The 23975-nt window shown below is 40.3% G+C and overlaps 1 protein-coding gene across 1 annotated transcript in view; it reads right to left on the bottom strand.

Annotated features, from left to right (window-relative positions):
* Positions 1 to 23975, bottom strand: part of PRMT5 (protein arginine methyltransferase 5) — a 1996504-nt gene that overhangs the window by 187636 nt on the left and 1784893 nt on the right. Inside the window, exon 14 of the mRNA XM_044058013.1 lies at positions 20217 to 20310. Coding sequence (XP_043913948.1) covers positions 20217 to 20310 — 94 coding nt within the window. The remainder of the gene's footprint in view (positions 1 to 20216; positions 20311 to 23975) is intronic.

Here is a 23975-nt window from a genome sequence, read left to right as displayed (position 1 = left end):
TGTGGCTGTGTTGAGACCGTAAACTTTTTAGGTACCATTGTAGTTTTCTCATGTGTAGTCTTGCCAGTGGAATCAGAAGAATGCAAGATGCCATGAAACCCAGGGCCTGCAGGATTTTCCTTGCAGTCATCTGGGTGTGTTTTGCTAGGCTTTTGAAGTAATCTGGTAATTGTTCTTGTTTTTCTTCTGTGAGGAAAGCCATTTGTGAGTTTGTGTCCAGTTTGGCTCCTAGAAAAAGTATTTTTTGGGATGGCAGTAGTCTTGATTTTTGGATGTTGACTGTGTATCCCAAAGCCTGTAGTAAGTGAATGACATAGTTCAAGTTTCTTATCAAGGCTTGCTTGCTGTCCGCTTGTATAAGGCAGTCGTCCAGGTAAGGGTATATTTGTATCCCCTGGAGTCTGCAGTGTGCAATTACTGATGCCAGGCATTTCGTGAATACTCTGGGCGCAGTAGATAAGCCAAAAGGCAATGCTGAGAATTGATAATGCTCTGACCCTGCAAGAAATCTGAGGTATCTGCTGCAACTGTGTCTGATTGGGACATGCAGGTATGCCTCCTTGAGGTCCAGAGTAACCAGCCAAGACCCCTTGCCCAGCATGGGAAGAAGTTGCTGTAATGTCAGCATTTTGAATTTTGGCACAATGAGAAAAGTGTTTAGAGCGGACAAGTCCAGTATATGTCTCCATTGCTTTTCTTTTCTTGGAACAAGGAACAGTCTTGAGTAGAATCCCTGGCCTTGCTCCTGAGGAGGAACCTTTTCTATTGCTTTGATTTGTAGCAGCTTTGAAACCTGTATGAGTGCCTCTGCCCTTTGATTTTGTGGCAGGTTTGGCATGCCTTGTCTTGTTGGTAAGGTATGGAAGTGGAACCTGTACCCTTTTTGTCTATTATGTCCAGAATCCATTTGTCCTTTGTTAAAACGTGCCAATCTTTTGAAAATAAGGATAATTTTCCGCCTAAAGGTGCTTCTCTTTGAGCCTTGGTCGGCAGTGTCAAAGTCAAGTCATTGTGATTGTCCCTGTGGAGCAGTAGAAGTCCCTGCGCCACTTCTCTGATTAGTCGGTTGCCATTGGCGGCCCCTGTAGGAGCCTCGGTATTGCCCTCTACCTCGAGCACGCCTGTTTTTTCCCCCTTTGGAACTTGTCAGTGTCTGGAAAGGACCAATTCTTCGAAGGCCAATTCCTGCTGAACATTGGTGGCTGAACCTGGAGGAAATCTTTGACTGTGTGTACTGATTTAGCCTTTTCCTCAATTGATTTCAACACATCCTGAGCATTAGCACCAAATAGCTTGTGTTTTTCCAGAGGTGCATCTAGAAGCTTTACTTTAACATGATCTGGCAATGCCTGTTCTTTCAACCAAGCATGTCTATGTATGACAGCCCCTGTCATAGCTGCCCTACACGAAGCTTCCAATGCATCATAACCACACAGAAGAAAATGATTGCTAACCTGCTGAGTATTATGAACCCAATCCTGCAAGGCCTTTCTATCTAAAGGCTCAGGAGAGGCTAACTTTTTCTGCAAATCATCCATCAAGAAATCCTGATACTGAAAAATATGAAAAAGACAGTTAAGTGCCCTCATGGCAAGGGTGGTTGAGGTATAAACTTTTTAGCCCCACCTCTCCTGGGACCTAGATTCCTTGTCTGCGGGCAAGGAATTTTTGGCCGTGGAAGTGGCCACTCCTTTGGGCCCCTGGGAAATAGTTTCTAGATCAACAGAGTGGGCCTTAAAGAGATGTTTATGAGTTTCAGGAACCCTGTAATATCTGTCTGGCATGACAGGAGCAGGAGGGAGAGAATCAGGAGAAGCACTCGAGTCTGAGTACACATCATCCAATACATCTAACACTGGTGGAAGAGCTAAAGGCCTGTGCTGGGGTAACTTAAGAAAAGTACGAAGCCTTTTCCTGGAGTCGGAGAAATCCTGGCCCTGCCACTGAAAATGCTCTCTCATGGAGTGGAGAATTTCCCTGAAAGAATTATCCTCAGGAGGAGAGGCAGAGGGAATAGATTCATCAGCATCAGAATCCTCGTAGGCCTGGAAGGATTCTTCCTGGGAATCTGAATGACCTGAGTCACCAGAGGCTTCATCTGAGGAAAAGGTATCTGTCTGCTCAACCCTAGGCCTTTTGTCTGCAGGCGGCTGAGAACCCCTGTCTGGATGAGCCTGAGAGCCTCTGATTAAAGAAATTAGATCTGCAGCCAAGTCATGATCTGTTAAGTGGGACCCTGAGAAAAAGATTTAGGAGGGTGAGACTTAGCCTGGCTGGCAGCCTTAGCACGTGTGTTGGCCTTGATGGACATAGACACCGGAGGCCTAGCTGCCCCACGTGCAGGAGTAACTTTGTCCACCGGTGTGTCAGGCAAATCTTGGGTTTCGGTTTCAGGAGGAAAATCAACAACCGGCACCGGGGTAGCCTCCGGGACCGAAGTGTGCGGTAAAGCGGTGTCGTCGGTCTGGAGCGGTTGAACTACTGCCTCCGAGGAGACCGATGCACTCACGGTAGGTTTTGGCGTGGTGACGGTGGAAGTCACGGGCCGAGAATGTCGGTCCCGGTCATTCCGTTTTTTGGAAATATGTGTTGTCGGTTGTTCCAACGGCATGATATAGGAGTAATTTTCCCCAAATAAATCTTCAGCAAATTCTGCCCGGCGCCTGAGTGTGCGCTTATTGAAGCAAGCACAGGCAGCACAGGCCGAGACGTCGTGGTCTGGGCCAAGGCAGGGAAGGCAGCAAGAATGGAAGTCCTTATGAGGTATTTGTTTACCACAAGACAAACAGTTATTAACTTTTGCAGTTTTATCTGACATCGGCTGAGGCAAGAAAAGGTTCCCCAATGGGGTACTTAGCTTTTTGATGACTTCGGTAACTGAAAACACAGGAGCTGACCGACTGGCACTTGCGAACTGCTTCTGCTTCGGGCACCGCGCGGCAAGAAAGACTGGAGAAGATGGCGCCGGTTGATGCTTTTATACCCCAGCCGCTCTGACGTCGGGGAAGAGGCGACATCAGCTGATGCCGGACCCAGACTTTGGAATCCGGCCGACCGAAGGGCTGCCTGAGGCAGGACAACCCATATGTAAGGACTGCAGTTGCATTCTTGAAGGACATCAGATCTGTTTTTACAATAATCTTAAACTCTACAAATTTCATGGGCAATCTTACCCAGGATAAAACAATAAAGTAGCACACTTTACAAAACATGAAAAAAGTAATTTATATTTCTACAATTTGTTCACACTTAAGCCTGTTTTGCTAATGGTATGGGCACCATTTAAAACTTGCAAACAGAAACTAATTTATGAATGTGTAACAGAGGAAATGAAAAATGACTTAAGATTTTATAAAGAAACGAAAAAAAAAATCTGCCTTAATTTTCTTTTGGGGACATGGGATTTTAGTAGTAAAATTACTGATCACAACTGCAGATGCACAGTATATATGACAAATACCAACTACACTCTGGTCGTGTCCAGGCCATGTTAAAACACTGGGGCAACTAGCTTCACATGATCTGTTTGCAAACTGAACATTTCAAAAAAGACAACTGAAGAAAACAAATTCAATGCTCTTCAGATGTCCAGTCCGCTAAGCAAAGCTATACCTGGATTTTATAAAAAAATGTTGACTGTTTTACTTACAGTTACTTCAATGTTCTTAAAATTAATGACAAAGTAGGGTATGTGCTTTACAGTTCAGCAACCAGCTTAACGCATTCAACAAAATTCAAGTGCACTTAGCCACTTCTTTGAAAGACAGATTTCATATGCCTAACTGTATTTCTAATGGGAATAATGTTTTACCATCTCTCAGTTATTCATTAATTTCATACAAACAGGTCATATTTCTCAACACCAGTATCTGGTTCAAATCCAAAATACTCCTAAGTTCCTGTGTTTTTTTCTATCACTCATTTTCCCCATGGATGACTAGAAAACTTTTCACAAGCAAAGTACATATATGGGCTTTGAGAAACACAGTCCAGTTCTGCTTACAGGCTCATTCTCTGTTAGCTATATATACATTTTTATTTCCTTCTTAGTCTGTTCTGCATCCAAAAATGTCAGATTCTTCAGGAAAAAAATATTCTGAAGGCAGCATAATGCAGCAGCTTAAAATATTACACCTGTCTTGCGACATTCCCTGAATGTTGGGATAAACTTGCTTCTTTTCTTCCTGGTGTACAATGAATGATCATTTCCCACAAATACTCTGTCTCAAATTTTTGATGATTTTCCTTTCTTCCACAGTTTTGCCAGATACAGCTTTTTCTGTTTGTATGACTGTATGTTTACTAAGACAAGTCTCAGCTGCTTTTGCATGGCCAGGTTTGGAGCATACACAGGACATGCCCTTTAAATTAACAAATGCTATGGAACACCAGCTTAGCTGCTTATTTGTACTATCATAAATTAATACAGTCTATCTTCTACTTTCTCTGTACCTCAGAAAATCTCAGGTTTTCACGGCGTACTCAGTAAGAACAGCACTAAGGAAAATTAAGTCAGGGAAAGCAGCAGGCTCAGATTAGGTCACAGCAGACATAATAAAGATGTTGAATGAGATAGGAAAGAAATGGCTCCTGAGGGTATTCAGAGCAGTATGGAGAGAAAGGCGTATCCATGCATAGGGACTAATATCAGAGCCCCCCTTGTCTGTCTATGTACCACATTACTGTGGAGGTCCTGGGGACAACAGATGATTCAGAGAATTGAGAGAATTTATAATCGCTAGCATCTCTTTTATGCTTTTTGCGAAAAGGATGGACATGGCTGTGGTGAATACGTATTTTAAGAAGAGGGAGGAGCATAGGGTGACGTACAAGAGTGGAGGAAGATGCACACAGGTGGATTATATCCTATGTAGGAGGGCCAGTCTGAAGGAGATTAGAGACTGTAAAGTGGTAGTAGGGGAAAGTGTAGTTAAGCAGCATAGAATGGTGGTCTGTAGAATGACGCTGGTGATCAAGAAGAGGAGGAGGAGTGTGAAAGCTGTGCCAAGGATTAAATGGTGGAAGTTAAAAAGGGGTGATTGTGAAGTGGAGTTTAGGGAAGAGTTAAGACAGGCACTGGGAGGCAGTGGAGAGTTACCGAATAGCTGGGTAACTACAGCAGAACTAGTAAGGGAGACTGCTAGAAAGGTGCTTGGTGTGACATCTGGACAGAGGAAGGAGGACAAGGAGACCTGGTGGTGAAATGAGGAAGTACAGGAGAGTATACAGAGGAAGAGGCTGGCGAAGAAGAAGAAGTGGGATTGTCAAAGAGATGAAGAAAGTAGACATGAGTATAAGGAGATGAGGCGCATGGCAAAGAGAGAGGTGGCAAAAGCCAAGGATAAGGCGTATGGAGAGTTGTATGAAAGACTGGACACTAAAGAGGGAGAAAAGGACCTGTACCGATTAGCTAGACAGAGGGAAAAAGCTGGGAAAGATGTGCAGCAAGTAAGGGTGATAAAGGATAGTGAGGGAAAGGTACTCAAAAGAGAGGAGAGTGTGTTGAGTAGATGGAAAGAGTATTTTGAGAGGCTGATGAATGAAGAGAATGAGAGAGAGAGAAGATTGGATGATGTGGGGATAGTGAATCAGGATGTGAAACAGATTAGCAAGGAGGAAGTAAGGACAGCTATGAAGAGGATGAAGAATGGAAAGGCTGTTGGCCCAGATGACATCCCAATGGAAGCATGGATGTGCTTAGGAGAAATGGCAGTGGAATTTTTAACTAGATTGTTTAATGAAATTTTGGAAAGTCAGAGAATGCCTGAGGAGTGGAGAAAAAGTGTTTTGGTACCTATCTTTAAGAATAAGGGTGATGTGCAAAGCTGCAGTAACTACAGAGGGATAAAATTGATCAGTCACAGCTTGAAGTTATGGGAAAGAGTAGTAGAAGCTAGGTTAAGAAGGGAGGTGATGATTAGTGATCAGCAGTATGGTTTCATGTCAGGAAAGAGCACTACAGATGCAATGTTTGCTCTGAGAGTGTTATTGGAGAAATACAGAGAAGGTCAGAAGGGTTTGCATTGTGTCTTTGTAGACTTGGAGAAAGCATATGACAGGGTGCCTAGAGAAGAGTTGTGGTATTATATGAGGAAGTCGGGAGTGGCAGAGAAGTATGTAAGAGTGGTACAGGATATGTACGAGGGTAGTGTGACAGTGGTGAGGACTGCAGTGGGAGTGACAGATCCGTTTAAGGTGGAGGTGGGATTACATCAAGGATCAGCTCTGATTCTCTTTCTTATTTGCAGTGGTGATGGACAGCTTGACAGATGAGATCAGACAGGAGGCCCCGTGGACTATGATGTTTGCAGATGACATTGTGATCTATAGTGAGAGTAGGAATCAGGTTGAGGAGACTCTGGAGAGGTGGAGCTATGCTCCAGAGAGCAGAGGAATGAAGGTCAGCAGGGCTAAGACAGAATATATGTGTGTAAATGAGAGGGAGGGTAGAGGAATGGTGAGGATGCAGGGAGTAGAGTTGGTAAAGGTGGACGAGTTTAAGTACTTGGGATCAACAGTTCAGAGTAATGGTGAATGTGGAAGAGAGGTGAAGAAGAGAGTACAGGCAGGGTGGAATGGGTGGAGAAGAGTGTCAGGAGTGATTTGACACAGACGGGTACCAGTAAGAGTGAAAGGGAAGGTCTACAAGAGGGTAGCGAGACCAGCTATGTTATATGGGTTGGAGACAGTGGCGTTGACAAAAAGGCAGGAATCAGAGCTGGATGTGGCAGAGTTAAAGATGTTAAGATTTGCACTCGGTGTGACTAGGATGGATAGGATTAGGAATCAGTACATCAGAGGGTCAGCTCATGTTGGACAGACAAAGCAAGAGAGACGATATTGCGTTGGTTTGGACATGTGCTGAGGAGGGATGATGGGTATATTGGGAAAAAGATGCTAAGGATGGAGCCTGCCAGGTAAGAGGAAAAGAGGAAGGCCTAAGATAAGGTTTATGGACGTAGTGAGAGAGGACATGCAGGCGGTTGGTGTGACAGAGCAAGATGCAGAGGATAGGAAGAAATGGAAAGAGATGATCCGCTGTGGCGACCCCTAACGGGAAAAGCTGAAAGATGATGATGAGCGTCTTTTATGCTAATGTGTTTTGTTTTTTTTCTTTTTTGTTCCAAAGACTTTGTACTTTTATGCCCATTGATACCTCAAGCAAAGTCTGATAAATATGTTGCGACTGGGCTGGAGCAGAAGGAAAGAATAGGAAACCTGGACTCTGAAAAACTTGATGTCTTCACAACATGATCTCCTTTTTCACAAATCTTAAGACTGGAATTTGAAATGTCAATTGGTGTAGATACTGGGACCTCAGAGATTTTGGATACCACTGCATCTTTCTCATGTGGAGTCTTATCAGAGGTGTCAAGAGAATCATGGATGCCATTAGACCTAGAATCCGGAGGAATTCCCTTGCTGAGAAAGACGCCAAAGTGAAAAAACCCAATAGAATATCTAAATATAAATCTATATAATCATTTGCAAGAAAATCTCTTTATACTGAGGTGTCCAGCTGGCACCTCAGAAAAACAATCCTGTAAGGAGGAGACACAAAAGGCTTCTGAATTCTTTCTTTAAACACCAGCCTGTGTAGGAGATCCCTCATGCAAGGGAGAGAGAGAGATTCCTGACATTTTGAAAAAGATTCTGCAAAGATAAACAAGTTGTCTAAATAACGAAAAACGTGGATATCCTGCATTCTGAAGTGGGCTATCAAAAGTGCTAAATGTTCTTTGGACACTCTTGGATCAGTGGATAGCCCAAAGTATAAGACAAATAATTGAACGTGATCTAGATACACACAACCTTAAGAAATACTTGAAATCTGGATTAACAGGAACATAATGCTCTACTTCTTTTACATTAAGGTCACTAAGATACTCAAATGTGGAATAACAGGAATCAGGGTGTGAAGTCACAGCATTTTGAACTTAGGCATTATTATAAACTGATTCAGGAAAGAAAGATCAAAATCTAGTCTCCAAGAATCTTCTTTCTTTGGCACCAGAAACATTCTTGAATAAAAACTCTCTCACAACGGGAGGAGGAGCAGCTTCCTGTAGCCCTGCAAAAACGTGTTGTAAGACAAGAGGAAAGAGAACAGTTTGGTTTGGCAGATGAACAGGAATCCGCTGAAAAGGAGGGAGAGCATTCCACTGCCATTGGTAGCCTTTTTGGATCACATTTAGGATCAATTTGTCTGAAACAATCTGGTGCCAAACAGAGAAGTGAAGATTCAGACTTTTTGAGAGGAATAAGGACTGCCAAGGTGGGTGTGGGGGAACAAGGTTCCTGATAAAGTCATTCTGACTTACTCAACTGTCCCTTTGGTGGGGGGGGGGGGTCATGGCTTTATTTTTTGAACCTCTCAGCCATTGCTTTTTAAAAGTTTGTTTACCAGCCTTCTGGTGTGACTGCCCATTTGTTTTGTTTTTTGTTAAAGATAGATGAGGGAGCGGAGAACCCCTTGGAAAACTTGGAGAGGCATGGATGAAAAATCCAAGAGATTCCCTGATTAGTTTTCTTATTTAATCACATTTTAATGATCTCTGCAGCAGAAGGTCCCAAACTAGATCTCTGACCAAGGGAGAATTGAAATGTTAAATCTATAACATCCTCAGGGAGATTCTGAGACCACAGCTAGACAAACCTCCTGAAAACAGTTCCAGTGGCAGCAACCCTTAGAAGTAGTATCCAGAGAGGCACAGACCCATTTTAAACCATGAGTAGTGACTTGAGGAAAAAGAAGAAACTGTGTACATAACTGGTACTCTTAACTCTGTGCAATGTATGTGCAGATAGTAGTAGGCTGGTGGTAGACTAGTTAAGCTGAAGGTGTTCCTTAAATCTATCTACATTACACCAGTCAATTTACTATCATCAGCATAGTTAATAAAACTAGAATACTCCAAAAATGTTAATGTTCTTCCTAAGTGTGAAGCATAAAAATTAACTCTAGCTTTAATAAAGCTGTATAAATTTAAAAAAAATGTAAGCAATTATTTAAAATAAAATGCACTGTACTTGCCTTTCCAATAAACAGGTATATGTGAAACATATAAACATGGTATACAACTGCATTTGCCACTTATGTAATATATTACAGTTTAAAAATTAATCTACATATTGTCTTAGAAATGTGAACACTGCTGCAAACTCTACAGCTCTGCTTTCAGATGGTGAGGTAGGTTCAAGTTTACTTTCTTGTCTGGACTCTGGCTTGCTAAATCGTACCCATTCCCTTTGATTTAAAGCATCTTTAATGATTTGACTCAAAGCAACAGCCACAAGGAATCCTCTATAGGACTTGTATAACAGACTGACTTGACTGGTCAGTTAGCTGAAGGGAGTAACTGCAATCTGCCTGGTAGCACACACCACTGAGACAGAACTCAACTTTTGATCAAATTTCTTTAAGGAATCTGAGAACTAATTTTGATTCTAAAGCTACAGAGTAAATGAACAGTTCATTTACTTATTGTTTTATTCCACTCTGTCCTCACCATCTGCTGATTAGTAGCCACCTCTCAGCCAATCAAAGAACAGTTACCTAACAGCTGGCATTTAATGCACGCTGTTTACATCACTGTGCAAGTTCTGAATTGTGCAAGAAAAATGCTTTCACTTATTTCAGGTAAAACAATGTATTACTCAAATTCAAATGCTCATGGTTGGTTGTTGTACTTATTAACTTAATGGTTTATGCACTTTTACTAATGAACCCTCAACTGTGTGGTGCTCATCTGATGAAAGGTATCTGCTCAGAGCTGCTACCATTTAAATATTTAAAGGAGGGCTTATTTTAAGAGAAATCAAGTGTGTTCTTGATTTGCTAGTTATGACCAACTGGTGTCAGCAATACCAAAAACTGAAAAACAGGAGGTGTTGTATTTGCATGTGGGTGGGCGTGTGTACAAAACAATTCTTATTGAGTTTCACTTAGTTTTCATAAGAATTCAAGGGCAGCTGGCTCAGTCTGAGCTTGGTTAAATCTTGGTTAGCCAGTGATTATAGCTCCAATCTGCAGCTGTACAGTACAACTTTAATTTGAGTGTGTACCAGCTTGTCTATTTGAAAAGGCAAAACTGCATGCTTAACATATACCCCTGAGTGTGAGTTGCATGGGGGTGAAAACTTAACTCTGGTTGTTAATGTCAGTACTACACTAAGAGGAAGACAATTTTTACTTTTATCTAATCATTTGAACACATGATCAGCACCAAAATGACCAAGTGTAATGGGTGAGGATATTGAAGTCCTCCAGTCATTGGTGCAATGACTGTGCATGGATTATTGGAAAGTAAAAAACATTTTCAGCACTTTAAACTTGCTCCTGAAACATGTAAGAAACAGTTGAGAGAGCAAAGAAGCAAGGCAGATGACCAAGCATCAGTACTCTGCATGTAGATATGAAAATCAGGTTAGCAGATTTTGGAGTGCAACGTTGATGGTGAAAAGGCAAGACCTCACAGGGCAGAGCTGCATAACAAGAGATAACCTAGCACGAAAAGAACTCGATGTAGGATCAACCTTCACAACCGTCGTACAGACTACAGGGGAAAACACTGACCTCTCTTTACAAATGTCTGTACTGTTGCAAAGTCTAGTGCTACTTGGAGATATTAAGCTAGGTCACAAGCTATTTTCTAATTTGGACTTTGGGTAGTGAAGCTAAACTTAGAAGAGAAAGAGACTTAGCCTAGGAAAAATTGAAAATTAATTCAATTAACATAAGCTTCCAGAGTACAATCAACAAATTTTGTAAACCATGTAGAATAAAGATAAAGTTGCCCATGCTTTCAATAACTGCACCTACAGCCACTCCAAAACTGTCTTGGAAAGTCAGACTGAACATATCACTGATCTGATCATCCAAGCTGAAAGACTTCCTCCCAAAAGCAGCTAATGATAAATGAATACCAACAATACAGGACAACCTCTTTAGGCTCTGACATATGTACATATGGTGCCTACTACAGCCTCTATTCCCAAACTAAAATAATAACTATCCATAGTTTATTTCAAAGAAATCAAGCCAAAAGAATATATATATATATATATATATATATATATATATATATATATATATATATATATATATATATATATATATATATACACACACATACATACATATATATACATACACACACACACACACACACACACACATAGGTTCATAGGTGTGTACTATACCAGGCTAATGGCCCTGGAGCCTTTACAAGCATAGCCCATGGGATTACCCTGGCATCATGCCACCCGACCTTAGTTCCCAGTGCCTCTGTCAAATAGAGCCACTGGAGTGATCCCCGGGGTGAATTTTCTGCTTCCTGTCCACTCATCAAGACTTCTCTTGAAGAGGACCGGTGAGGTGCTCTGTTTGGCATGTATGGGAAGTCTGTTCCATGGTATGGGCAGTCTATGGGTTATGAACCTGTCCCTCCAGCACACTCTGCTGAATGTGGTAATGAGGTTGAGGTCTCTGGTGTGTGTGGTGCGGAGGGATTGGGATTTCTTTAGATGTAGCATTTCTAACAGAGTTGGGTCAGACATGGCTTTGTAAGTCAAGCAGAGCTCGGCTCTAAGTAGGTGATACGAGACAGAGAGTACCTGGAGTTTTTTTTTAGTCTGTCCACATAGGACAAGTCTAAGTCTAGGATCCTCTCTGTGAGGTACTTTTTTGGCCTCTCCAGTTGTTGCAGGTGTCTAGTGAGGTACATGCCAAATGGGCACTGTACTCCATGATTGGCCTAATGAGGGAAGAGTAGAGTGAGACAATGACCTCTTTCTCCCTGGATGCAAAACCCTTAGTAATGAGATGTGCCACATAGAAGGACTTAATGAACACTGTTATAATGTGGTGGTCAAAACAGAAGTTGCTGTCAACCTGTGCTCCCAGATCTCTTACAACACCTTCTGTGTTCAGTGGACTACCATCGATATGGTAATTCATGGGAACTGGGGTTTTCTCCAAAGGGGATGACATTTTTTGGCATTGAGCTTAAGGCCATGGTTCTGACCAGTCATTGGTTTCAGTGAGGCCTTTCTGTAGGATGTCAACATCACTTGGGAAGTTAATAACGGCTCCCAACTTGCAATAGTCTGCAAACTTTGTCAGAGTCCCTTCATGTTGGCCTGGACTTCTGAGAAGTAGATACCAAACAGGAGAGGACCCAGGACCGATCCCTGTGGGACTCCACTTGTGACTGGTCGGCAATCTGACTTGGGAGTCAGCTACTTTCACACTGTGGGTTACACCTGTGAGACAGTTTGCAACCCACATAGTGATACAGGGGTTGATGCCTAGCTTAGTGAGTTTTTCTATGAATCCTGTGAGAAATGGTAAAGGTCTTGCCCAGATCAAGGTAGCCTGTATGCACCACCTTGCCTTCATCACACACACAAATATATGTGTATATTAATCAAACCTTTTTAATCAAAACTGCGAAATCCCGAACATATGGAACAGTGATTTTTTTTTCCCCGGGGGGGAAAAAAATCACTGGGCTGTTTTCGGGACTTTGCCATTTCCTCCACTGTGGTGCAATATCGGAGTTGGTATATTTAAGTGTGTGTGTGGGGGGGGTTATGTTTTCTTTTTTTAACGGAGCAGCGATTTTTTTCCCCTGGGAAAACATATTGCTGTTCCGTGTGTTCGGCATTTTGATGTTTCAATATTTTAGGGTCGATTATACAGCATTAGCTATTTCAAGCTTTCGCTGTTATATAGACCCATATGTAATAAATATATATATATATATATATATATATATATATATATATATATATATACACACACACACACATCTGAAAGGCCATCTAAATATAGACAAACCTAACATACTTTGACATCTAGAATAATCCCCAGACATTTTAAACATACTGCCATTGTTCCCTAACCCAAAGTCCCTTTCCCATCCTCACCCCTCTCCCAACCCACGGACAACCACCATTAACATCAATTTTTGAAAAATTAGTATGCAACCACATTTTAGATTACACAAATAAAAATGGCCTTCTCTGTGACACTTAGCACATTTTATGCGCAAGACTATGGAACTATAACTGCACTTTACTCACCAACAGATAAAGTATACACAGACTTTCTACAGTAGGCACATTCATGAACAAGTCAAGAGCATTTGAAATAGGTGACCACTCCATCTTGCTCTCTAAACTACACAAATTCACCTTTGGGTCTAACACTATCTTTTTGTTTAAGTTTACCTCATAAATTGCACACTTCAAGTGACTCAGTCATTAATTTTAACCAATCCAAAAACCGTGATACTTCAGTTATTAATTTTGTCAGAAACAGGAAGTATAAACTACACTGCTAATCAGGGCTCATTACTTGGCCTGGTTTTGCTCTCCCCTCACTGAAAGTATTACATGCAGAGGACATACCAATGTTTGGATTCAAAATGAGGACTGAATTAGATACAGCAGTACAAGAAGACTTACATAAGCTTTGCTGTGGACAGTCTGCATTAATGCAACAATTAAATTAACATCACCATCAATTTACACATTCACACATATATCACCTTGACCAACACTCGGAGATCCATCAGGAAATCCCCACACTAATCAGCAGAAATATCTTAGCGTTACCCTTGATACATTCTCTTTCTTTCAAGGAGTCACATGGAGGCAGTCACAAAGAAAAAGACTTGGGCAGTTAAAAATGTGCTATCAAACACCACTGTATTATCTTAAAAAAAGAAAAACATCATCATTGCAAGAATTTGTTCATGTCAAGATTAGACTATATGCTTCCCATTATTACAATGTTCGCTTCAGGTAAAACATGGCTACTGCAAGCCAAGAATAAAATATGCTGCTTTGCGTATATGGTAATTCTGCTAAGGATCACTATAAGTTACTTGAGAAATTCATTTGGCTACCATTCAGTGACACAGCCAATCTTCTCCACTCCCTCGGATAAAATATTACAACATTGCCCACGCTGATAAAAAAATAACTGCTAAAAATATATCTTACTTTCTCAAAAATAACAGTACCAAGTTTGTCTTATTAACACTTTCCTTTTGACTTGTTATTGCTGTAAAAGCTTTTTCTAAAAATGGAATAACTCCGTGGAATCTTGTCCAAATAACATCTGCTCTCAGGACACGTTCACTGGCTTTAAAAGTATACATTCTCCTTTAGTAGGTACTCGTTACGTTTGTTTTAGGGATAATGGTTAATACAATTCAACTACAAAACACAGACATCAATACAAGTACAGAATTGTGTTTTCCCACAGACATGGATTACGGTTTGCCCGTAGCACAATAACCATAATATACACCCTCACAGGTTACATACAGCAAAGCATGTAAAAAAAAAATGTAACCTCATTGGTGCCATCTTTATAGACTTGTCAAAGACTTTCAAACCCACAGATGATCCCTACTAGTAAACTCTGTACTACATACAGGTTTCAGCTAACCTGTTACAAAATGGTTTAGTAACTTCCCAAAAAAGTTTTGCTGTACACTTTGGATCTTTTTCCTCCTCTACTGCCTCCCAACCAAATATGCATCCCTCAAAGGATCAATGTTCTCCTCCATTTTCCTCTTCCTACTCATTAACAAGCTCCCCTAAGAGCTGCCCAGTTTACTCACTATAATTTATGCTGATATTGTCATCTACAGGTCAGGTCCCTCATGTTCTCTCATTTCTAACCTCCTACAAACTGACATGTGTTTCAGTAACTTGATTTCCCCAGTTCAAGCTTCTAGTAAACTTCAAGAAAATCAAAATTATGCGATCTGAAACCTCTCAAAGGCTAAGTAAATAGTCCATCACATACAAAAATGAGCTCCTTCAAAACATCCACACCTATAAATACCTAGGAATCTGACTAGACTCCACTACCAACTTCCAACACACAACTGCCAAATCAGCACAGATAGTCAAAAAAATTCTTTTTTGGGCTAAAAATAAATCTTGTTCTTGTTTTTTCCAGGTCTGATTGTTATAGATAAGAGGGTCCTTTACTACAGCTATAACACGGACTCCTTTTAATTGTCTCCACCTAAAAAACTAACCATACTCCAATGTACCTCCAATTAATATTTGCAGATTTAAATGCTCTGACCCAGGACAGACCACAACAACACTCTAGTCAAAACGAAATGGCCTCCTATCCCACAAAATGCTACCCCCCCCTCCTACTACGGAACATTATATTTAAACTTATCACTATGGAATCCTTCTCATTCTTTGTTCGCAGACTCTCAGAAAAACTACTGTCATATATCCTGAAATCACTGTCAACTTCCACCCTGAACCTACTAATTCCATTGACTAAACGAAAAAAACAGAACACTCTTTTTCTGTCATGGCCCTTAGAATTTGGGAATCCATCTCAACACCAAGTTATAACTATCTAACTACAACATTCAGGCAAGAATTAAAAACCCACCTCCTCTACCAACCAAAAAGTAAATGCTACAATAAGGGCAACATCACTTAGATTTGACTAGCCTAAAACGTTCACATCTAAACACGGTAAAGGCTATGTATTTAAAACAAAATTACTGGTTCAAAGGCATGTTTATGCACTTGACATTTTGCATATTTAATTACATTTATTGTACTACAACATGCATATATCAGAAGCTCTAACTTGTTTTTACCAGTGTTTCTGTATTCTTAATATCCTACATAGTACAATGTGCCTTTACCTACTACTTTGTATTTTTGAATTACTGCTTCTATACTCTTTTCCAAAATGTATTTTTGGGGGGTTAATCTTGAGATCAGTGCTTTACCGCATTAATAAATACATCTGTACATACATACATATATCAATGTGTGCTGCACCTTAATCCAAAAAATGAACAAACTGTGCTCTAATTCTCAACTCCAATACATAAATCAACGTTTGCTTTTTGTAAATAAATTGTACACATGTAAACAGCCTAATATAAGTAGGTGCTTACTGTTTAGTTAACCAAACATAATGCTGCTCTGTGAATCTTTTCTCCGTAGTTGAAAATTTTTGTTGTATGATGGATAGTCAGTCCATCAATGAAAATCTTTGTCAAAATAGCTGAATACTCTGTGTGTGCTTACCCAGTACAGCCACAATTTAGTATATATCGGCTTTTGCTCTGTATTCACTACTAACTACATCACTTCTGCTCTATGTTCAAGAATTCAGATTTAAATTTTTGAGCATAAGTCGTGACTTAAAAGGGCTTTAAGACCAGTCCATCTAAACAGTTAATAAATACATTTTTTGTCTCCCAATAGCTGACTATCCGCTGGTCCCAGGATCTCTCCTCAGTGACTGTGTCTACTAAATTTGAATAGCCTCCTCCAAACTAACAGTGACTCCTGATCAGGGCCAGTGAGGAGACCGAGGACATATTTATTTCACATAAATGAAAGTTATGTATTTACCATAATGATAGATCCATGTTGTCTCTGAGTGGTTAAGCCTGTGGGTTAGCAGATTCGACAGTGGCCGTATTCCAAAGACTTCAGTCTGCCGAGCTCTGCCTCCAATCCCTTGCTCAACTAAGATTACCTCAGACTGAGTTTGCTGCCATCTGAGTCAGATCTGATAACCTACAAGTCAAACCTAGAAGAAAAAGACAACACTGGATACAGTATTATTACTCATCTTTAAATACTGGTAGATGACTGTTTATTAGCTTAAAAGTGTATGCATTTTTACTAGTGATGTTTTAACTATGTGGTGACTGTTCTTTGAGGCATTACTGCTCAATGCTACTTGTTAAAACTGAAATCTTTAAAGGTTGGCTTATTTTAAGGATAACCAGAATTATGTGATCTTGTTTTTTAGTTTTGACCTAACCGGCTGCAGTAATACCATAACCTGGAAATAATAGGTGATTGTGTTGGAGAGTCATTTACCTCACCATCCTAAAAATGCTCTGTGCATGCGTTTATATATGCATAAAATAATTCTAGTAGAGTTTCAATTACTGCTGATAATGTTACGCTGGAAGGCATTAGGCTCAGTCTGTGGTAGATGAATAACTCTGGTCAGTAGCTGTACAGTATAAAGCTCATTTCTGTGAATCAGAGATTGGCTATTACCCAAGGCAGCAGTGTACATTTACCACATACTTTTAAAACTATCCTTTGTGTAGAACCTGGTAAAAGTGGTGGGATGCAAATTTTATTTCGCTAGCTCCATTACACCTACATTTTTAATAGCAGTGGTGCAATATTTAAAACTTGTACCCGTTGTCTATCATACTCACAACCCAAAATGTTATTAATTATGACTGTCTAATTATGGTTAACGTGCTACCAGCCCTTGAGAAAGCCACTCTGATGCATGCTAAATAGTCCACAGTTATTCAGATAAGATTTGAGCTCATCAAAGTGGGTAAAGACTCATCAGACCCAACATTCTGTATATGAATTTCACATTTAAACCGTGATTAATGGCAAAGTGTATTCAAAGTTGATAGATATGGATCAATGTGGTTTTGTAGAGGGGAGCCAAATATTTTACAACATAAATGGAACAATGATGATCCAGAGGGAAGTAGAGTGTTAAGAAAGGTCTGCAACTTTTGGTGGGTCCTGATGCACAAAAGGCATCAAATACAGTCAGCAGGAGTTTTATGAGTAGGGGCAATGGTAGCATTTACAATCCCCAAAAGAAAAACTGGGTTAATTAGAAGGATATTATATGAAAGGCCAGAAGCCAGAATTAAGGTGGGAGGGTTCCGCTTTGACAAAGTGCGTTTAAACAGAGGAACCAGGCAGGTATGTCCCTTTGTTTTCTGCTTTATACTTAAGAGCCACTTGGCAAAAATGAAATACTGTCAAATTCAGGTATACAACTGGTATGATAGGTTCATAGGTTAGTACTGGGCTATCTGCCCGAAGGCATATATTAGCCCAGCCACGTTGTGCGGTATTCACCGCCCCTTTAGTAGTTTCCTAGACCCTTGTACTAGCAGCTAGCACCCTTGGCCCCTATCTAGTAGTGCTGTTGGTGTGATCCCCGGTGTGACCTTTCTGTTACCCATCCACTCATCAAGGTTCCTCTTGAAGAGTGAAAGTGAGGGGCACTGTCTTATGTAGATCGGGACCCTGTTCCATAGTAAGGGAAGTCTCTGCGAAGGGAATCTATCCCTCCAGCATGTTCTATTCATTGTTGTGTTGAGGTGTATATCCCTAGAGCGTGTAGCTCGAGTAGATTTGGTTTTGCTAAGATGGAGCATGTTCAACAGTTCTGGGTTAGACATGGCTCTGTACGTTAGACAGAGATCGCCTCTGAGAAAGCGGTATGCAAGAGAGAACAGTCTTAGCTTTTTCAATCGTGCTGCATAGGGCAACTGTTTGAGGCCAGTAATCCTCTTGGTTAGGTACCTCTGTGATCTCTCCAGCTGCTGGAGATGTCTAGCCAGGTACATTCCAATTGGTGCATAACAATTGATAATCAAGAAAAGCTAGCTTTTTCACAGATGACATTATTTCATACTAGACAAATCCAGAAAAGGACAGGTCGGTGTTGTGGAACATTTTGAGATGGTTTCAAGTCTTTTCAGGATACAAAATAAATGAAGCTAAAACAAAGACTATAGGGGTAAACTACGTACTCTCAAAAGAATTGGTGCAATACTTGTTTCTATGTGACATGAAAAGTAGTACTTGGGTGTATGAATTAAAAAGGATTCTATTTTGACAGTTAAGGATGTGTAGGAAGCGACTAAAAAAAAATAAAAAAACTGAGAAATAGGAAGTTTTTGATTATAGATATGCATAGTAAAATACATGCAGTGAAAATGTTTCCAGTACTTTTTAAATTTTACATACAGGTCACACATATTTTTATCAACCAGAGGAGACGTTGTGCACCACATTAAACAATGCAAAGAATTTATATATAGGGTGAGGGAAGAGTGCAACAATTAAGTAGGATAAGCTGTTTCTTCCCACAGAACAGGGTGGTTTAGGATTACCTGATTTGAATGGATATTCAGTTAAAGTTCAAATACATAACACAGTACAAGGTTAAAAAGTGGAAACAGATGATGATGATGAAACATGGCGGAGGATGGGTTCAAAAAAGAGAGAGAGTAAGATTTTGGAGGAGGGCCCTAAAGTAAAATAATGACAACCATATATAATACTATACTTAGAAAGCAGCAGAAAGTATTAAAAAATAAGTAAACAGGGAAATGGAGAAAGGAGATGTTTATCAATAGGTTTGACTGCAAGTAGGGCATAGAAAATAGGCACGAGGGGGGCTGGAATTTACTGTAGAAAATTTGAAAAGGAACCCAGGTACTATGAGGCAATAACTATGGAGGGAAAGTTAACAGAGTGAGAGGAGGCCAAGTGGAACTATGGACTGCAGGTTAGAAAGTGCCTTCCGTGCTAGAGACATAACAGGGAACTTAACAGAATAAAGACAAAGGGATGGAAAGGGGTAAATGAAAGTTTAGTTGAGTCTAGAAGAGAAGATGTTAAAATGAGAAGTAGCAGGGCATATAAGCTACTGCAGGATAGCTATAAGAATCGATCAGAAGAGGTTATAAAGGAATGGAAAGACATTACACAAAAAACAGTGGGAAGGCATCTGTACGACTCCCAAGTATACAACAAAGTCTGGAAGGTCTAGTATTTTTGCAAGGAAGTTTTTGTACAGGTATTTTTATACCCCAAGAATACTTCAGATAATTCTTTCTTGAGTAGGCAACTGTTGGGAGGTATGATGGGAACGGTAGAGGTAACTTGGAGACAACGGAGAAAATAAGAAATTCCCTAGTAAAGTGGATATCTGTTTCACAAAAAACAGTGATCCTGCTGTACAGAGAGTCTAACCTTCCAATGCAAAATAAAAAGAGTGTGTGATCAATTATGTTTAGGCACTGAAAACCCAATCAACTGATCATCAAACAACTGTAGAGAAACTTAATAATAAAATACTATGATGTAGTAGTTGGGGTCCTTCACATGCCAATAAGTGCACAGCATCAGTCTGCTCCCCCCAAGAGGCAGCATGGAAGTCTGCTTCTGTAGTACCACATTGTAGCCAGCTACCCTAAATTATTGGATGAACATGACCATCTCAACAATAGTGTTCTACACCCGATCTGCATCAGAAATGAACTGAGCAAGTGAACATTTACTGTACATTTCTCCTCAGATATAATTTAACAAGCACTTTTACAGCTATAAAGACCACTTGGCTACTTATGACATACCTCGATTAGGGTGTACAAAGGTAAAACAGGCTTGTGGCTCAGCCAATTCGTGAAAGTTGTGTAATCGAACCACATAGGGCATTTCGAACTGAGCCTATCAAAAACAAAATTTAGACATTAAAAAAGTCAGATTTTCAGCAAAGTTAAATAATATCAATGTAAACAGCATTTATGAATATTAATATACCTTTACCTCAGACAAGTTTTCAAGTACTGTGCCTTGTGCTTAGCAGTCAAAAATTAAAAACTTAAAAGAACAACTCATTTGGAGCAGACAATCTGGTTAGCTTGTCTATACTCTCTTTTATTTACTATCCATGGAACCTATATTTGGTCAAAGCATTTCACAGGGAAATAAAGAAAATACATGTACAATTTTAAAATTAAGTTGAAAAAGATGCTTTAGAGAGACATTTAAGTAAATTATGTCAAGAAGTTATGGACATTACTACAGTTTATGATAATAGAAACTTGTGGACTGGTGGATGGGACTGTTGTACTGTGCTGAAAAATGAAAGAAAAAATGTATATATTCCTCGTGTGACAAATGCAGAAGCAAATAAGGATGAAAAATACTAGGGGCAACCAAAGACATTTTTTGTGGGAAGGATGATCACTTAACTGTAATAAAAGGAAATGCTACATTTGTGGGAAAACTTGATACAAAAAGACGTACATTGAAGTGTAACAAGTGTAAAAAAATGGGCTTTTATGGATGGATTATAAAACTTAAATGATGAAAGCGAAAACAAGAGTGGAAAATGTGCAGAGAGAAGAAACAGAGGGAATAGAAGATAAAGGGGATGTGGAAAATGAAAAAAGACAGCTATAGATGAACATATAGTTAAAGATAAAAATAAAATAGGAAGCTATAGAAGAAAGTTTTGAAATAAGTAATGAGAAAGATATAAATTGGAAAATAGTAAAAGAAAGTTTAAAGAGAGAAGTATAAAATAGAAAAAGAAGGAATGGATGAGATAGATGGAGTATTTAAAGAAATTCACAATAGCCAAGAAATAAGAGGATAAAAGCGGTGACAATTTTAGAGTAGTTTCAGTTAAAGTAAATAGTATCAAAAACACATTTAATAGGAAAGGAGTTTTAAATTGGTATAGTAAGTTCAATATGGATGTAATATTAGAAAATGAAGATTTCTGAAAAGGAAGAAAAACTTCAAACAGAAAAGCTTTGGGGAGAAGACACAATACAGAAGTTAAGTAATGAAAGATGTTGTGGAATAGTGATTGTAAATAAAAGTCAGTAAAAATGTTAAGTACAACACTGGTAATGATGAGAAGGTGAACTATCATAGAACTAAGATTAAACAACCAATTATTTAGAATTCTAGCATTACATGTCTATGTCACAAGCAAAGCAAGACAATTTATTTCATAACATTTTGGATTATGTAGAAATAAAGGATTCACTTCAGAAGCTCGAATATACAAAATCTCTAACTGCAAATAACCGAAACCAAAAGATTGAGTTTCGTAAACTCGAACTTCTGAAGCAAAACAAAACAAAACAAAACAAACAAACAAAAAAAAAAAAAAAAAAAAAGACAACCTTTGCTTTTGCAGGGGGGCTTTGCCCCACTGCACCCCCCATGTGGGGGGCTGTGCCCCCCACACACCCCCTACTTAAATATACCAACTCCAAGATCGCGCTACAGTGGGGAAATGGGAAATCTCCCGTCTTGCGCTGTATGCGGAAGCGCAAGACAGGAGATTTCTCATTTCCTGTCAACACCGCAAAAGAAATAAAATGAGAAGTTATGTACCTACCATAACGTTCCATGTTAGTTGTCTTCTCTCGCCTTCTTTCTTGCTGGATGGGTTCGGAGCCGATCCTCGGATCTGACTCGGCCACTTACTAAAGCTCGAGAGCTTATTTTACCGGCTCGAGGCAACCCTATATCCCCATGATGCTAGGCGATAACTCCCCAGATCTTGTTTGGAAGCTGAAAAACCTAGCATAGGCCAATAAAACAAAATCCTCCAACTGGAAGGAGGAGAAAGAGGGATAAAACCCCCCCAAAGATCATTACCTACACTATATATATCCTAGGACACCTAGATGGTGAACAAGGGAATGTAAGGACCCTTCAAGGAAGGGAAGATCTTCTCGGTCTGTCCAGGCTAGGGGGATGGTGGGTGGGACGCAAGAAAGAAGGCGAGAGAAGACAACTAGCATGGAACGTTATGGTAGGTACATAACTTCTCAATGTTAAGTTGTCAATCTCGCCTTCATTCTTGCTGGATGGGACCGTGTCCCTAGCACCTACATCCTGGGTGGCTCATTGGAACAGACTCTTAAGAATGGTGGAACCAAATGTTGCTCTGTCCCTGGAGGCCATGTCCAATTTATAATGCGAAACAAAGGTATGAGGAGAGGCCCATGTGGCTGCCGCACAGATAGTGTATATTGGTAGTCTAGCTTGAAAAGCTGTAGATGTAGCTAGTGCTCTAGTTGAATAGGCTTTTGGCTTAAAAGTTAATTCCCTGCCTCTGAGTTGATAAATAGATGTAATCACAGAAGACAGCCACCTAGATAGGGTCATCTTCGAAACAGGAAGGACTTTCTTATTTTCTGCGTACGATAAAAACAGTTGATCAGGCTTCCTTATTTGTTTGGTTCTATCCAAATAGTATCGGAGCTGGCGGTGAACATCTAGATAATGTAGCTTTTGCTCCACTCTATTAGTATAGTTTGGGAAAAAAACTGGGAGATCAATTGATTGATTTAAATTTGTCTGCGAAGCCACCTTGGGTAAGAAGGATGGATTAGTCCTTAGGGAAACTCTGTCTTTATGGAAGATTAAGTAGGGAGGACGAATGCAGAGGGCGTGAAGCTCAGATACTCTCCTAGCAGAAGTAATGGCGACTAGGAAGAGTGTCTTCCAGGAAAGAAATTTCAATGAACAGGAGACCGCATGTTCAAAGGGGGGAAGAATCAAGGATGTTAAGACTAAATTAAGATCCCACTGAGGTGGAGGGTCTTTGATTGGAGGCTTAAGTAAATATACACCTTTAAGGAAAGCTTTGCAAAGCTTATTGGACATGATGTTGTGGTCCGATAAGCCTGTATGAAAATTCGATATGGCTGCCAACTGAACCTTTACTGTAGAGGCAGAAGACCCTGAATGAAAAATTTTGGCTAGGAAGTCTAAGACCGAATGAATTGGGGCAGTAAAAGGATCTATATTCCTTGCCTTCGCCCAGAAGGAGAAACGTTTCCATTTACTAGTGTAAATCCTTCTGGTGGAAGATTTAAGGGAAGCTACTATGATATCCCGGACGGGATTAGAAATCATAGGAAGCCTGGCTAAGGACGGAAGTGGAGCAACCAAGCAGTGAGGTTGAGAGAATGTAGGGACTGGTGCAGCTGCCCCGACTGATGGGTCAACAGATCTGGAGCTGGGTTCAGATGCCAAGGCTGTACCAAAAGATAACGATGTAGGAACGGAAACCATATCTGTCGAGGCCAATAAGGGGCAATGAGAATCAACTTGGCTCTCAAGGCGGTTGCTTTCTGAATTACTTGTGGGATTAGAGGAAAGGGTGGAAAGGCATACAGAAGTCCCCAAGGCCAATCTTGGACCAGAGCGTCTCTGAGGGGATGGCCTGGAAGGGGGAAGAGGGTGAAGAAGTCGGGGCATTTGCTGTTTTGGGGTGTAGCAAAAAGATCGCAGCAAGGAAGACCCCACTTCTGAAAAATCTCTTCCGCCACAGATTGTTTGAGAGACCACTCGTGTGGCAT

This window comes from Protopterus annectens, chromosome 16.part0, assembly GCF_019279795.1.
Source record: "Protopterus annectens isolate FY-2018-M chromosome 16.part0, PAN1.0, whole genome shotgun sequence".
In the NCBI taxonomy this organism is placed as follows: Eukaryota; Metazoa; Chordata; order Ceratodontiformes; family Protopteridae; genus Protopterus; species Protopterus annectens.
Note: the sequence above shows the minus strand (reverse complement) of the source record. Positions and strands in the feature narration are given on the sequence as shown.